We start from the raw sequence: 13,585 nt of genomic DNA, 5'->3' as shown, positions 1-13,585 counted from the left end.
TGGTGTCCGTTTCAAACAGCTTGAATCCCTTGCTAAGGACATAGAAGTTTTTGATCCAGGTAGCCAGGAGTCAAATATTGATGCTTACCTGTTTGAGGTTGAACATTGTCTTCTTGACTTGCGTTTTCCTTCTGATCGTGAGAAGCTAAGGCTTATTTGGAAAACAACAGATAAGAGTGTTCATGTGTTCTTAAAAACTCTTCCTCCCGAAATTGGTGACAGCTATCCAGCTCTCTGCCAGGCTTAGAGAAGAGTACTATGTTTACAGAGATGAAGCCGCTGCCACTATTAATGCTTTGACAGTTTTGCAAAAACATGATGAACCTCCCCAAGAATATTTCCACCGTTTAAAGACAGCTTATTTTCAGGGATGTTATGCTCCAAGTCCTGAAGAAGACCACACTTTTAAGTCTTTGTTTCTTCACAACCTCCACGTTAGTGTGCAGTATGAAGTTACCATACATTGCATAACAGAGAATCTCTCCATGCAAGAGATTTGTAGATATGCTCAGCTTGTGTGGGAAACACATGTTCGTTCAAACAGAACAGGAAAAGGCAAAGTTAGAGTGTTAAACATTCAAACTGAGAACAGGCCTAAGAAGAAACGCAAAGTAACTCCCCAAGTGATGCAACAGAACCAGGGGGGTGGTAACTGGCATCAGCCAAAAGACAAGCAGCCAGTTAAAAGACAAACACCTTTTCACAGTGCAACATCAAACTGTAAGGTTGGTGGTAAAGAGTGGAGCCACTCCAAAGATGTCATCACAATGGAGGAGTTTGAGAGACAGACACAGTGACCCATTTTTCGGTACTAAAAGGGGGGATGTTGGGACCCACAGCCAAAGATTTAGATTGAAATGATCAAAACGTTTTCATTTTATGAAGTTTGGTTTTGTTTGTGTTGAACTCAGCTATCTTGGTGCTAGCAGAATATCTGCAGCACACGTGTTCAGTTTTGTGTTCTTTGTCTGTGTTTTTAAAGTTAAGACAAACTTTATTTAAAGGGTGATTTTAAACACCGATTTTAACACAGAAGATCGGCCATAACGCGCCGTCCGCACTTATGCGTTTGAACCCTTTTATCAACGGTATTTTAAAAGGTATGCGTTTGATTCTGGTGCTAAGCTAGCAGCTTCTTTGTTAGCTTCAACTGCTAACAGGTAAGGACAGTGCTTGCTGCCAAATAATATTTACCCAGAAAGGTTTAGTTTTCAATCCAGTAAATAATGTGTCCCTAACATCATTTTACTAAATTTGATAACTAAGTAAACACCATTAAGCCCATTTCTCCAGAAAGATTTGGCTCTTTTCTAAAATATGTTCTTAAATGTTTTATCATTCCCTTAATAATATTTCTCTAAATATAATTTTAATAAATAAAGGCAGCTAATTAGACACCGTTGAGAATTGGTCATCCAGAAGGTTGGTTTTATTCAGCAGATCATTATTTAAAACATTATTTTATTAAAATATTTTATCTGATCTTGCATTGTGAATGGTTGTCTAAACGTTTGCTGATTATTGCCTAAGTTGGTTCCAAGACTAACTTAACTTCATTTCCAGATTCTTCAAGATAATCCTTGGTTCTCAAACATAAACATTGCATGGTAATGTTGCATCACTCTTTCATGGTTTCAACTATCTTTGATCAACTTGTTTATATTGTACATAGCCCTTTAGTCTTCGTTATTCTTTAATTCTGCTTGGTAGTTTAGTTGGATTGTTTTAACATAGTAAAGAGTTTGTTGACTGAAATATGTTTGACTTTGAGTTTTTGAGATTCTTGTATTTTAAGAAATTGTGTAAATTCATTCCACGTGTTTGCAGAGTTTTTGCTGTTCAATAATGTCAGAGCTCTTCTTACACCTTTCTATTTTGTCCTAATACCACCGCCTTCCTGGGCTGGTAGTCACAGGAAACCCTTAATAGACCGAAATATTATTTGATAAAATATTAAAATATTAATATTAAATAATATTCTCAGATTCATAATCCCAACACATAACATGCCAAACATACCAACCATACACACACACACCCTATCCTCAGTAGAGTAGGAAAATAAGTCTCGGGAATCGATTAAAACCTCGACTAACATTCCAGTTCTCACCCGGGTTAAGGAGAAAATAACTGGATCTGGCTCAGTGGCTCTCTTTTCAGATTAAAGTATAGTTTGCATTTCATTTTGGTGCCAGAGTCTGCAGAAAGACTAGAGAGGCACAGAATCCACTTTGATGGGTTGATCACATTGATCCAGTGATGATCTGGGGCGCCATCAGCTGGTGTTGCTCCACCGTGCTTTCTAAAGTCCACACTCAACACAGCCAACAACCATGAAATGTGAGAGAACTTGATGCTTCCCTCTGCTGTCAAGCTTCATGGAGATGCTGATTTTTTTTTTCCAGCAGGACGTGGCACCTGCCCACTCTGCCGAAGGTACCAAAAGCTGGTTCAATGACCATGAGATTTCTGGGCTTCATTGGTCAGCAAACTGACCTCACCCCCGTAGAGAATCTATAGGGTATTGGCAAGAGGAGGATGAGACACTAAACCCAAGGATGCAGTTGACCTGAAGGTCAAAGCAACCTGGGCTTCCATTAAACCCCAGTAGAACCACAGGCTGATCACCTCCATGACACACCGCATTGATGCAGTAAGTCATGCAAAAGGAGCCCCGACCAAGCATTGAGTGCCTAGGAATAAACACACTTTTCAGAAACCTGACATTTCTGTTTAAAATATCCTTTTAGTATCTTAAGTAATATTCTAATTTTGTGTGTGCTGAGGCAAGGTGCTTACTGACGGCAAGAAGCCCTGTTTAGCACAAATCTTTCATCTCCAGACCTCTGGATACCAGTTCAGCAAACTCCCCTCGACAAGCGACAGACCTAAAGCTGCACAACAGTTTGCTGTTCTGGAGAAAAGGGTTTACATCAGTGCTGCAGCTTGAAATGCCGACCCCTAGTCATCACTGTCATTAAAAACAGCCATTTGACTTGAGGGTTATCCCTTGGCCCCTCTTGATAAACTGGTGGTTTCATATATTCATATTTCTACAAATAACAGCATTTGTCTATCTGCAGCTCAGGCACATTGCTCCGGTCAATTATTACAACTGAACACTGTTCTCCTGTTTAGGTTGCAAACTGTGGCTTGTGATTCATTAAATTTAATGACCACTCTATAAATCTACCTGTATTTGCCGAGTGGGGGGTTCTAATTTTGACAACTGCAGATGTTCCATTTACATTGCATACATACAGGTCCTTCTCAAAATATTAGCATATTGTGATAAAGTTCATTGTTTTCTATAATGTAATGATGAAAATTTAACATTCATATATTTTAGATTCATTGCACACTAACTGAAATATTTCAGGTCTTTTATTGTCTTAATACGGATGATTGTGGCATACAGCTCATGAAAACCCAAAATTCCTATCTCACAAAATTAACATATTTCATCCGACCAATAAAAGAAAAGTGTTTTTAATACAAAAAACGTCAACCTTCAAATAATCATGTACAGTTATGCACTCAATACTTGGTCGGGAATCCTTTTGCAGAAATGACTGCTTCAATGCGGCGTGGCATGGAGGCAATCAGCCTGTGGCACTGCTGAGGTCTTATGGAGGCCCAGGATGCTTCGATAGCGGCCTTTAGCTCATCCAGAGTGTTGGGTCTTGAGTCTCTCAACGTTCTCTTCACAATATCCCACAGATTCTCTATGGGGTTCAGGTCAGGAGAGTTGGCAGGCCAATTGAGCACAGTGATACCATGGTCAGTAAACCATTTACCAGTGGTTTTGGCACTGTGAGCAGGTGCCAGGTCGTGCTGAAAAATGAAATCTTCATCTCCATAAAGCTTTTCAGCAGATGGAAGCATGAAGTGCTCCAAAATCTCCTGATAGCTAGCTGCATTGACCCTGCCCTTGATAAAACACAGTGGACCAACACCAGCAGCTGACACGGCACCCCAGACCATCACTGACTGTGGGTACTTGGCACTGGACTTCTGGAATTTTGGCATTTCCTTCTCCCCAGTCTTCCTCCAGATTCTGGCACCTTGATTTCCGAATGACATGCAGAATTTGCTTTCATCCGAAAAAAGTACTTTGGACCACTGAGCAACAGTCCAGTGCTGCTTCTCTGTAGCCCAGGTCAGGCGCTTCTGCCGCTGTTTCTGGTTCAAAAGTGGCTTGACCTGGGGAATGCGGCACCTGTAGCCCATTTCCTGCACACGCCTGTGCACGGTGGGTCTGGATGTTTCTACTCCAGACTCAGTCCACTGCTTCCGCAGGTCCCCCAAGGTCTGGAATCGGCCCTTCTCCACAATCTTCCTCAGGGTCCGGTCACCTCTTCTCGTTGTGCAGCGTTTTCTGCCACACTTTTTCCTTCCCACAGACTTCCCACTGAGGTGCCTTGATACAGCACTCTGGGAACAGCCTATTCGTTCAGAAATTTCTTTCTGTGTCTTATCCTCTTGCTTGAGGGTGTCAATAGTGGCCTTCTGGACAGCAGTCAGGTCGGCAGTCTTACCCATGATTGGGGTTTTGAGTGATGAACCAGGCTGGGAGTTTTAAAGGCCTCAGGAATCTTTTGCAGGTGTTTAGAGTTAACTCGTTGATTCAGATGATTAGGTTCATAGCTCGTTTAGAGACCCTTTTAATGATATGCTAATTTTGTGAGATAGGAATTTTGGGTTTTCATGAGCTGTATGCCAAAATCATCCGTATTAAGACAATAAAAGACCTGAAATATTTCAGTTAGTGTGCAATGAATCTAAAATATATGAATGTTAAATTTTCATCATGACATTATGGAAAATAATCAACTTTATCACATTATGCTAATATTTTGAGAAGGACCTGTACAGGAACCCTTTCATCCTATTAGAATGAGGAAACCACATTTGATTCCCTACAGTCTTAAGAAGTGAACACTTCTTAGAACCAAAAGCCGCAATTTACAGATGATTGTGTTTCTTTCTTCATAACCACTGCTTCCTCTTTTCTATGCAACATTTCATCTCTAAACATTAATTTTGCAACCATGAGAAGAACAAAACAATGTTCCATGTACATTAGCATGTACCAACACTTTGATTGTGCTGCATGACTCTCTAAAGGCCAAATAAGGCCCATTTCATTGTGACTGAAGAGTAACGGCTTGCACAAGTTTTCCAAGAAATACAAGCTGAAACTGAGTGAGCTGGAAAACGGAAAAGAATCTGCAATATTTGTTCAAGCAAAAAGAAAAAAAGACAAAGGAAGGCCTGTTTCAAGGAGCATGCTGTATGCTGTAAAACCTGACCTGCATTACTAAAAATACCTCAAGATGTTTCCTTCTGACTGTCCATTAAACCAACGCTTTTATTATCTGCAACTGGAACCAGCTTCATCATCCAGACATTTGTTTCAGTAGAAGCAGCTGGAAATGAGGAAATGAAACACCACCAAACTAACTGCTATATTCACTGCAACCCATCGCACACTGATTGCAGTACAGAGATGAAAAACAAGAAGGAAATAAAGCAACAAAAATTTATATAAGTAATAAGAGGTGTGACAGTAAAATACACCATGATGGCACGGTTCAGTGACATTCGACTCCCTGTGTTTAGAAGTTGTCTTTATCCATGGCCAACACAATTTTTATGCTTATTAAATACCCCCATTTATCATTTCGTTGAATACTATGGAATGTGATTATTTTAGGCATTTAAAAGGAATGCAGTTGCCCAATTGATCTACAAAATATGTTTCCCCTCAATGATAAAGGAGCCACAACTAAAATCCTCTGAGATCTGCATTATTTGGTGGTGAGACTGCCAGCTGCTTGTGTTCACAGAGGAGACAGTCTTCTTCAGGATCAGGTAACAGAGACTTATTAAAATCTGTCCTGATGAAAGCCCACACACAATGTTTTCCATCATTGCCTGACAGAGTAATTTATAGCCGTGACAAACCCAAGCAATGAGTACACACACCACTACCACTGCACAGATCCGCGTCCACAACACGACTCCCTAGTAGCCCAGAGATTTCAAAGAAATTGAGTACATGCGCTGAAACGGAATGGACCGGTCCTGACTTGTTGTTATGTTCGTTTTAAGGAAATCATGTGGAAAACATTGTCAAGGCTTTGCTGCTTGTGGCTGGCAGGACTTTGTTAGACACATCAGTTCAGCACCCTTTCACACAACATGACTATGAAAACTCACCACATTTTTCATTTGTCCAACTGTATGTGAGCCTGTTTGAACAATTATCAGTAGCTTCAGTGCACAACCTCCCTTGTTACTCGCCCAATGTCTTGCAGTGGCTCTGAACCAGAGACATTTTTCAGGCTTAACATAACACACTGGCTCCCTATGTCAATAACAAATCTCTTCTGTGTCACTGTGATTCATAATAAGCACATCAACCACTCCACTTTTTTTATTCATTCATGCTTTGCTTTTTAGGACATGAAACTTGTTTGTTTTTTATGGTGACAACTCTCCCATTGTTTTATGATTTTATGAGTAGATTTTATTGAGGTCAGTGAAATATGTCAGATTGGTCTCAGTAAAGCAGCTCAGCAACACTCCATTAAAGCGATGCGTCAACCAGTGACTAGTCTGAACATCACAAAACCAGATGAACCCGTGTGCTCTACTGATCACCAATCAATACACACATCAGACGGTTCCCACACACACTCAGCTGTCCATCATCGCACTGTAATTCTGCACGCTTGCTGACAAACAGTGCCTGTACATTATTCTGGAGCCTTCTATCTATCTGTGTTGCTATAGAGACCTTGCTTGTCAGCTACTGGAGGAACAAGGTCTGAGGGCAAGGACAGCAAACATAGTAAAGCGGAAAGATTTGACTGAATGCTAGAAATCCCATAGATCAATACAGTTTGTAAAATAGAGTGTTAGTTAAAGTGGAGATGCTTCGAGGAATGACTGGAATAGGACAACTTGCCCTAACTGGTGACCTGCCAATGGGAAACTCAAATATCCGATCCTATTCTGATCAGTGAACATACCCAATGTAAGCCCTTACAGGTCGCACTGACAGAAACACTATTCATTGTGGATGTTTTTGCTGAGTGATAGAAGATTCAAAGTTAGCTGTTTTAGGTAAAATTAAGTCAGCGGAAGAACAGAAAGAAGAACCAATTTAAAAGGAAACTATATCTACTACATCGTGACAAGACATGTCTGTAGATCATTCATGGTGCTAGAAAGAGTGTGGGACTTTCAGCAGACAACAGGGATGTTGAACAGAATACAGCAAAGGTACTCTCCTTCATCGATCTGCACTTTCAACACATTTGTCATAGAACGTGCTGGACTTGGAAATGTTGGCAGCACCAATCGCTGATATAAGATGGAGATAACATCTTATGCATATTTTGTCCTCATTTTAAAATAATAGTACCACCAGAGATGCATCGGGAAATAAGCTGGTCAGCAAGATTTCATAACATACAAAACACAGTATAAAAGATCGTCTGTATAATCACTTTGTTTTTCTTTTTAAAACAGTAGTTAAACTGCTTTACAGGGACTGCTCTCGCACCCAGCAGGTGCAACATCGTCTCTCCTCATACAGATGATTAATGACCATGCTGGGCAGGAAGGCTAGAAAAACCTCAGTACAGATCTTGAATCTTCCTCTATTAAAGATTTTAAAGAAAAATCTGAAGTGCCCAAAACCAGCAAAGGCAAGACAATGCTTTACAAAATCAAGGCAAAATTCTGATCAGTGCATCTCTAAATAAAACGCAAAGCTAAGGTCAAATTAAAATTACATGCACACAATAATAACAATTTTAAAAAGCACCTTTAAATTGTCTTTGAAACTTGCCTTGAGAGATCTGCATTTTCCTGATCTACAGTATTAATATTGTGTCAAAATATGAGTGACGAATATTGGCTAACAAGAAAGATCAGTTTGACGTTCATTGTATTTATTTGGTGCCATTTACTCTTAAAGATAAGACAACAGGCATTTGGGATTTTCCTTTCAATCAAAAGTGCCTGAATCTGGTCCTTCCACGCTACAGTGATTTGTGGTGCTAAACAACCAGAATACTCCTGACACAGCGAGTCACTGTTAGTGAAAGACAACCTCAATGGAAATCCACTCTTGAGAGGTTTTAAGCTAGCGCAGTAAAACCTAGACATCTATTATAACTTTCCCTACAGTGTTTAGTGGAATTTTAACAAAGACTCTGTTAATTAAAAAATACATTTATATACTTGTAACTCGCCGGTTGTACTAAAGACTTCATCTTCACTTCGCAAGGCTTTGATTTTAGGGGTACAGCTACCCCAAACTTCATTCGCCTCCTCCAGTAGGACGACACTACAACCAATGCCCGAATGAAATACAAAGTCTAATCCCCTGGAAGGCGGACAAACAAGTGAGATAAGAAGTGGGACACGGACTAATGTCTGGGCCAGCTGTCTTACCGTACTTATTAGGCTCCCTGTTGTACTCCAGGATAGGTACCGCCGCCTCGGGGTCTTGCGGCTCGAACACAGAGTCCTCCAACGGCTCTTGTTCCTCCGCGGTGCCAGCACCAGTGCTGCCGCTGTCACCGGTGTCCGGTGCCGGGCGAGCTTCAGTTTTGCCTGTGTGTTCTCCCCCACTGGCAATCATCTCTCCAGAGTCTACAGGGACCACCACAAATCTTTCCCCCATGTTGTTTTTCGTCTCTTTTGTCGCTCTTGACACTCAAGCAAACACTCACCGTTAAGTTCTCCTTGTCTGAGCCGTTAATGACGCTCTTGACACACTCACGCGCTGATGAGAGGATTGATTACAGTAGAATAAGGCCCGCCCCCCGTGTTTTCTAATTGGTCAAGAGGACCCAAGCGCGCCGTCAATCACCAACCGGAGCAAATCACGGTTATTTTAAAATGGTTACATATGTAATGAGCAAGTTTTTACGCACCCTACAAACAGTGGTGGATCCTGCCGCCCACCACCCACAAACAAACAAAAACATTATTCATACCCCTGCAAAATCTCATTTTAAAAGTATTTTTGTTTGTTTGTGATAGGAAATGGGATATGTATTGTCAAGAACATAAAATTAACAATGTGAAAGCATCATCAATTAAAAAACTGTAGCAAAGAGAATTTTGTTGCAAAACAAATGGCGTTTCAAAATTATCTATCTATCTATCTATCTATCTAGTATTTGAAAAGTTCATTTATAACAGTAACTTGGTTCATTAAGTGAAACATATTATGTATTAAATTAAAATTATGTTTAATTCCCTTATTTAGAGGTAATCAACACACACTTAATAAGAAGTATGTTTAATACCTGGTTGTTATGTTCAAAAAGTACTTTTAATTTGAGTGCATATTCTAATTCATTAAACGCAGAACTGTACAGGACCAGAAAGCTGAACTATACAGATGAAAAGAATATTCCCTAAATAGTGTAAATGAGATAGAGCTTTGCTGCCACAGTGGAGTTCATAAGCTGGCATGTCACTGCACGCATTACAAGCTGCCCTAATGATATCAAAATAATAGGACAGTTAACACCCACTCTGAACATCCTCTGCTATCTATAGCCCTGCCACTTCAGCTCTGTCTCTAGATCATTCTAATTTAAAAAGTAATGATAGTTTAGTCATTTAGCCCACACCCCGCCTTAATAACTTTGGTATGTTCCAGCTTGGAATACATGGTTTGTCAATACCTCAGGATAAAATGACCTCTCATGTTTCCAAGATCTTTTGACACATAGTCTCTGCTGTGCAGGTTTTAAACATTCTCAGAGCCAACACAGTAACCTAAAGCGACAATCTCCAGACCCTTAAAATAATCAGTATGTGTATGTTTTCTTTATTGTCATAGCTTATGTATGGAGATAAAAACACAAAAAAGTTCAATGTGTTGATGATGTCAATACAGCCATCCAAAAGAAAATCTCAAAGGCATGTGGGTTATGAACATAGCCCCTCTACTGTGATCACTGAAGCACCAGCCTTAAAGGAAGCAACAGGTAATTTCACTAAGTAACAAGATCTCAGCATAACATAATATTTGATGAAGCCTGATAATTTGAAGTCAGAATGTCACCCTAAAGTTTAAGGTTTTGTTCCTGTAATATACAGCGTTAGAGAACTGTCGTAATTTAACTGCTTTTGGTCTAGAAATCAAAACATTTAAAATCTAAAATTGTCATACAGTGAAAGTTTAGCAGGTCCTTAAAGCTTTAGGAACTAGAAACCCTAGTCCAGTTCTGTTAGGGAAAGCATAGTCCCCCTGAGCTCCATAAATGCACAATTAACATTCCCTGTTTGATACCAAGATAGAAAATTATGATGACAACAAATTGACCTAAATTATCCAAACAGGGAGAGAAAATAACACTAAAGGCAGATAGAGCAACCAGAGATTTTCTGCTAAATTAAACAGATGCCACTTTGTCATAACTGAAATTCAGGCATAACTCAAACTCACACATTACTCAAATTGAAGCGCATTTTATCAGTATTCTATGTGATATACCAGTACAAAGTATTGTATTAATTTGATGTGAAATGAAAATAATACATGGTTTCTAAATTTTTTATTTATAAAAAAAAAAACAACTGAAAACTGTGGTGAACTGCATTTGAATTCAGCCCCTTTACTCCAATGCTCCTAAATAAAATCCAGAGCAATTGCCTTTAGAAGTCACTCAATCAGGTTAAAGTATTAACCTTTGTGTAATTTAATAAATCTAGCTGTTTTACGAAGGTCTTAGAGGTTTTTAGAGAACATTAGAGCACAGTCAGCATCACGAAGACCAAGGAACACAGCAGAAAGATCAGGAAGAAAGTTGCTGAGAAGTTTAAAGCAAGGTTAAGTTATATAACAATATCGTAATCTTCTCAGAAAGCGCTGTTCAATCCATCATCTGGAAATGGAAAAATTATGGAGGAGCATTATAGCTCCACAGCTCAGGTGGGATAATATGCGAACAAGGCAAATTTCAGTCATTCACTCCACAAATCTGGCCTTTAAGAAAGAGTGGCAAGAAAAAAAAGGCATTGTTAAACACCCAAAAAGTCACATTTGTAGTTTGCCACAGGACGCTACTATGGTCAGATGAGACCGAAACTGAACTCATATGGCCTACATGCAAAACAGTATGAGTGGTGCCAAACTATGACTTCCCTTTACCCTAAACACACCATGACATGGTGAAACATGGTGGTACAGCATCATGCTGGGGATACTTTTCTTCAGCAGGGATAGGGAAGCTGGTCACAGTTGATGGGAAGATGGATGGAGGTAAGTAGAGGGCAAGTAAAAGAATAATAATAAAACGTGAATCATTTTCCTTCCTTTTCACAATAATGTGCAACAATGTGTTAATATATCACATAAAGCTTCAATAATTCACATTAGTTTAAGCAGTATGGAAACATTGTATGTATTTTTGGGTGTCTGCTTCTGTGCGGGGGATTTCTTTTTGATGAAAAGACATGGCAGTGTTAAATATAGCTTTTCATTATTTATTTATTTCATTTTTTATTGCAGTAAATAAAATGATTAACTGTTAATAAATTTAGGATAATTAAAGCAATAAACATTGGCTCCAACTTGTCTTAACACCCTGTTACAACTTTTAGCAATGTACCCCATCTTTGAATCTGAGTCCCAGTTTACCCTAATTAAAATCGATTGCTGTTTACATCATATGTTACCCATTTAATAGACTTGGACCACACTCCTTTTCATTAAAGGTCCTCATAAATCTTGACCAGTAAATACTGTATTTACTTAACATCAAACCAAAACGTATTTGGAGAGCATATTCTGGAGGAACTCCAGACACCACTCAGACAGTAATTGCTTAAAGGGTGTCGCATGGACCAAAATAGACAGCTGGCAGAACAGTTGGATGACTGATGGGTGGGAGCATGAGTGGGGGTGGAGATGGGCCCTGTTGACTGTACAGTCAGTTCTCTTTTCAGTCCAAATGACATGGAAGTACAGGAGTGATCTGATGCTTCCCTGAGCAGATATTTTAATGCAGAGTATAAAGCAGGGTGGATGCAATGCATGCTGGGTGTGAGATAAAAAGGTAGGGCTGACAAAGTAATTTGTAATCCACCATGTATATGTTGTTTTATTCATCCGCTGCTAAACTCATCCCCTCAATACAGAGACATTCATAGGCTGGTAGGAACGAATTGCAAATTACTTGTGTACCAGAACAGCTGCAGCTTGTTCAAGGGTCCTAAAGGAGAAAATGTCAGGAATCATTTTTAATCTTACATTTCATCACATCCAGCTCAGTGTCATCATCTCCAAACCCTGTTCCATAACTGGTCTGACCACCATTTTGTAAATCTTTGCATTGTCTCCTGCAACTATAATAAATCACCCCTGATACTGGTGTCTGCCCTTTCCACCCTGCCTCTGTTGTCTTTTGAAAGTTGTCTGATTTGGTAAGTTTGCTCACTTACAGAGAAAAGAAAAGTCCTTCAGATGGCAAGATATGAAATATCAACCAAAACTCCACAAAAGAAACTATGTGAAAGTGTTATTTTCATATGTTGTTAGAAATAAGTATCTGATGGTCGGCAACCCATCTAGAACTTAGTTCTTACAGATCAGTTTTTTGCCAGTGTTGACACAAGTCAATCACTTAATTGCACATTGTTCTGATTTCAGCTCATTACGTGTAAGAAGCATAGTTCTCCATGCAATCAGTTTCTTCCATTCCAACCTCCTCAACACAATAGACAGACCAAAAAGCTGTCAAGTGGCATCAGGCACAAGGGTGGAATGAACATGAAGGCCTTCATCAAGAAGCTTGATGGGAAGGTAATGATGGTTGGTTCAATTATTGGCAAACAGAAAAAAGAAAACAGCCATCAGTCTCCCTCGGTCCTGAACTCCCTGCAAGATCTTGGTGAGGGATCAGCCCACAGTTACATGTGAGATGACTGGTGATGGTCCAGTGGTGGTTGGGACCACGGTCACCAAGATCGCCACTGGTATCACACTAGAATGATTCAAATCCTGCAAAACTGTCTTGGGAGAAAGTGATTTGGTCAGATGAGACCAAAATTGAGCTCTTTTGCATCTCCTTGCTTTGTTCGGGGGAAGAGAAACATGTGGAAATGACCAAAAAGACACAACCCTCACAGTCAAGCAAAGAGGTGTTTTCAGGCTGTATTTCTGCTAAGGCTACAGGGCAAGTTTATTGTACTGAGGGGCCATTGATGGGATCATGTAGTTTAAAACCTTAGATGAGAGACCCTTCTTCCTTCAGCCAGACCACTGACAAAGTGTTGTGGATGGGTTTTTTCAGAATGACCCAAAACACACCATCAGAAAATCTTTGGAGGTAGCTTAATCTTTGATTGTCTAGAGAAAACATCTTACTGCTTTGCCTGCCAACAAAGGCTTGCCCACCAAGTTCTAAATCATGTTTGCCAATTCATTACTCAACGACATCTTAATCAGTTTCTAACTACTTGATGTCATATTTGATGTTTGGTTGACAGTCTGTCTCTCTCAATTTCAATGACAATACCATATAAATGAGAAACTCTGCTCCTTGGA

The 13,585-nt window shown here is 39.7% G+C and overlaps 1 protein-coding gene across 5 annotated transcripts in view; it reads right to left on the bottom strand.

Annotated features, from left to right (window-relative positions):
- Window positions 1-8,777, bottom strand: part of slc12a7b (solute carrier family 12 member 7b) — a 74,691-nt gene extending 65,914 nt beyond the window's left edge. For all 5 annotated transcript variants that reach the window (XM_047349483.1, XM_047349484.1, XM_047349486.1 and 2 more), the window contains exon 1: window positions 8,470-8,777. In XM_047349483.1, coding sequence (XP_047205439.1) covers window positions 8,470-8,701 — 232 coding nt within the window. In that variant the 5' untranslated portion in view covers window positions 8,702-8,777. The remainder of the gene's footprint in view (window positions 1-8,469) is intronic.
- Between the last annotated feature and the right edge of the window lie 4,808 nt (window positions 8,778-13,585).

The sequence above is a fragment of the Girardinichthys multiradiatus genome, chromosome 21 (genome assembly GCF_021462225.1).
Source record: "Girardinichthys multiradiatus isolate DD_20200921_A chromosome 21, DD_fGirMul_XY1, whole genome shotgun sequence".
Classification (NCBI taxonomy): Eukaryota; Metazoa; Chordata; class Actinopteri; order Cyprinodontiformes; family Goodeidae; genus Girardinichthys; species Girardinichthys multiradiatus.
This window is presented reverse-complemented; position numbering and strand designations above follow the sequence as displayed.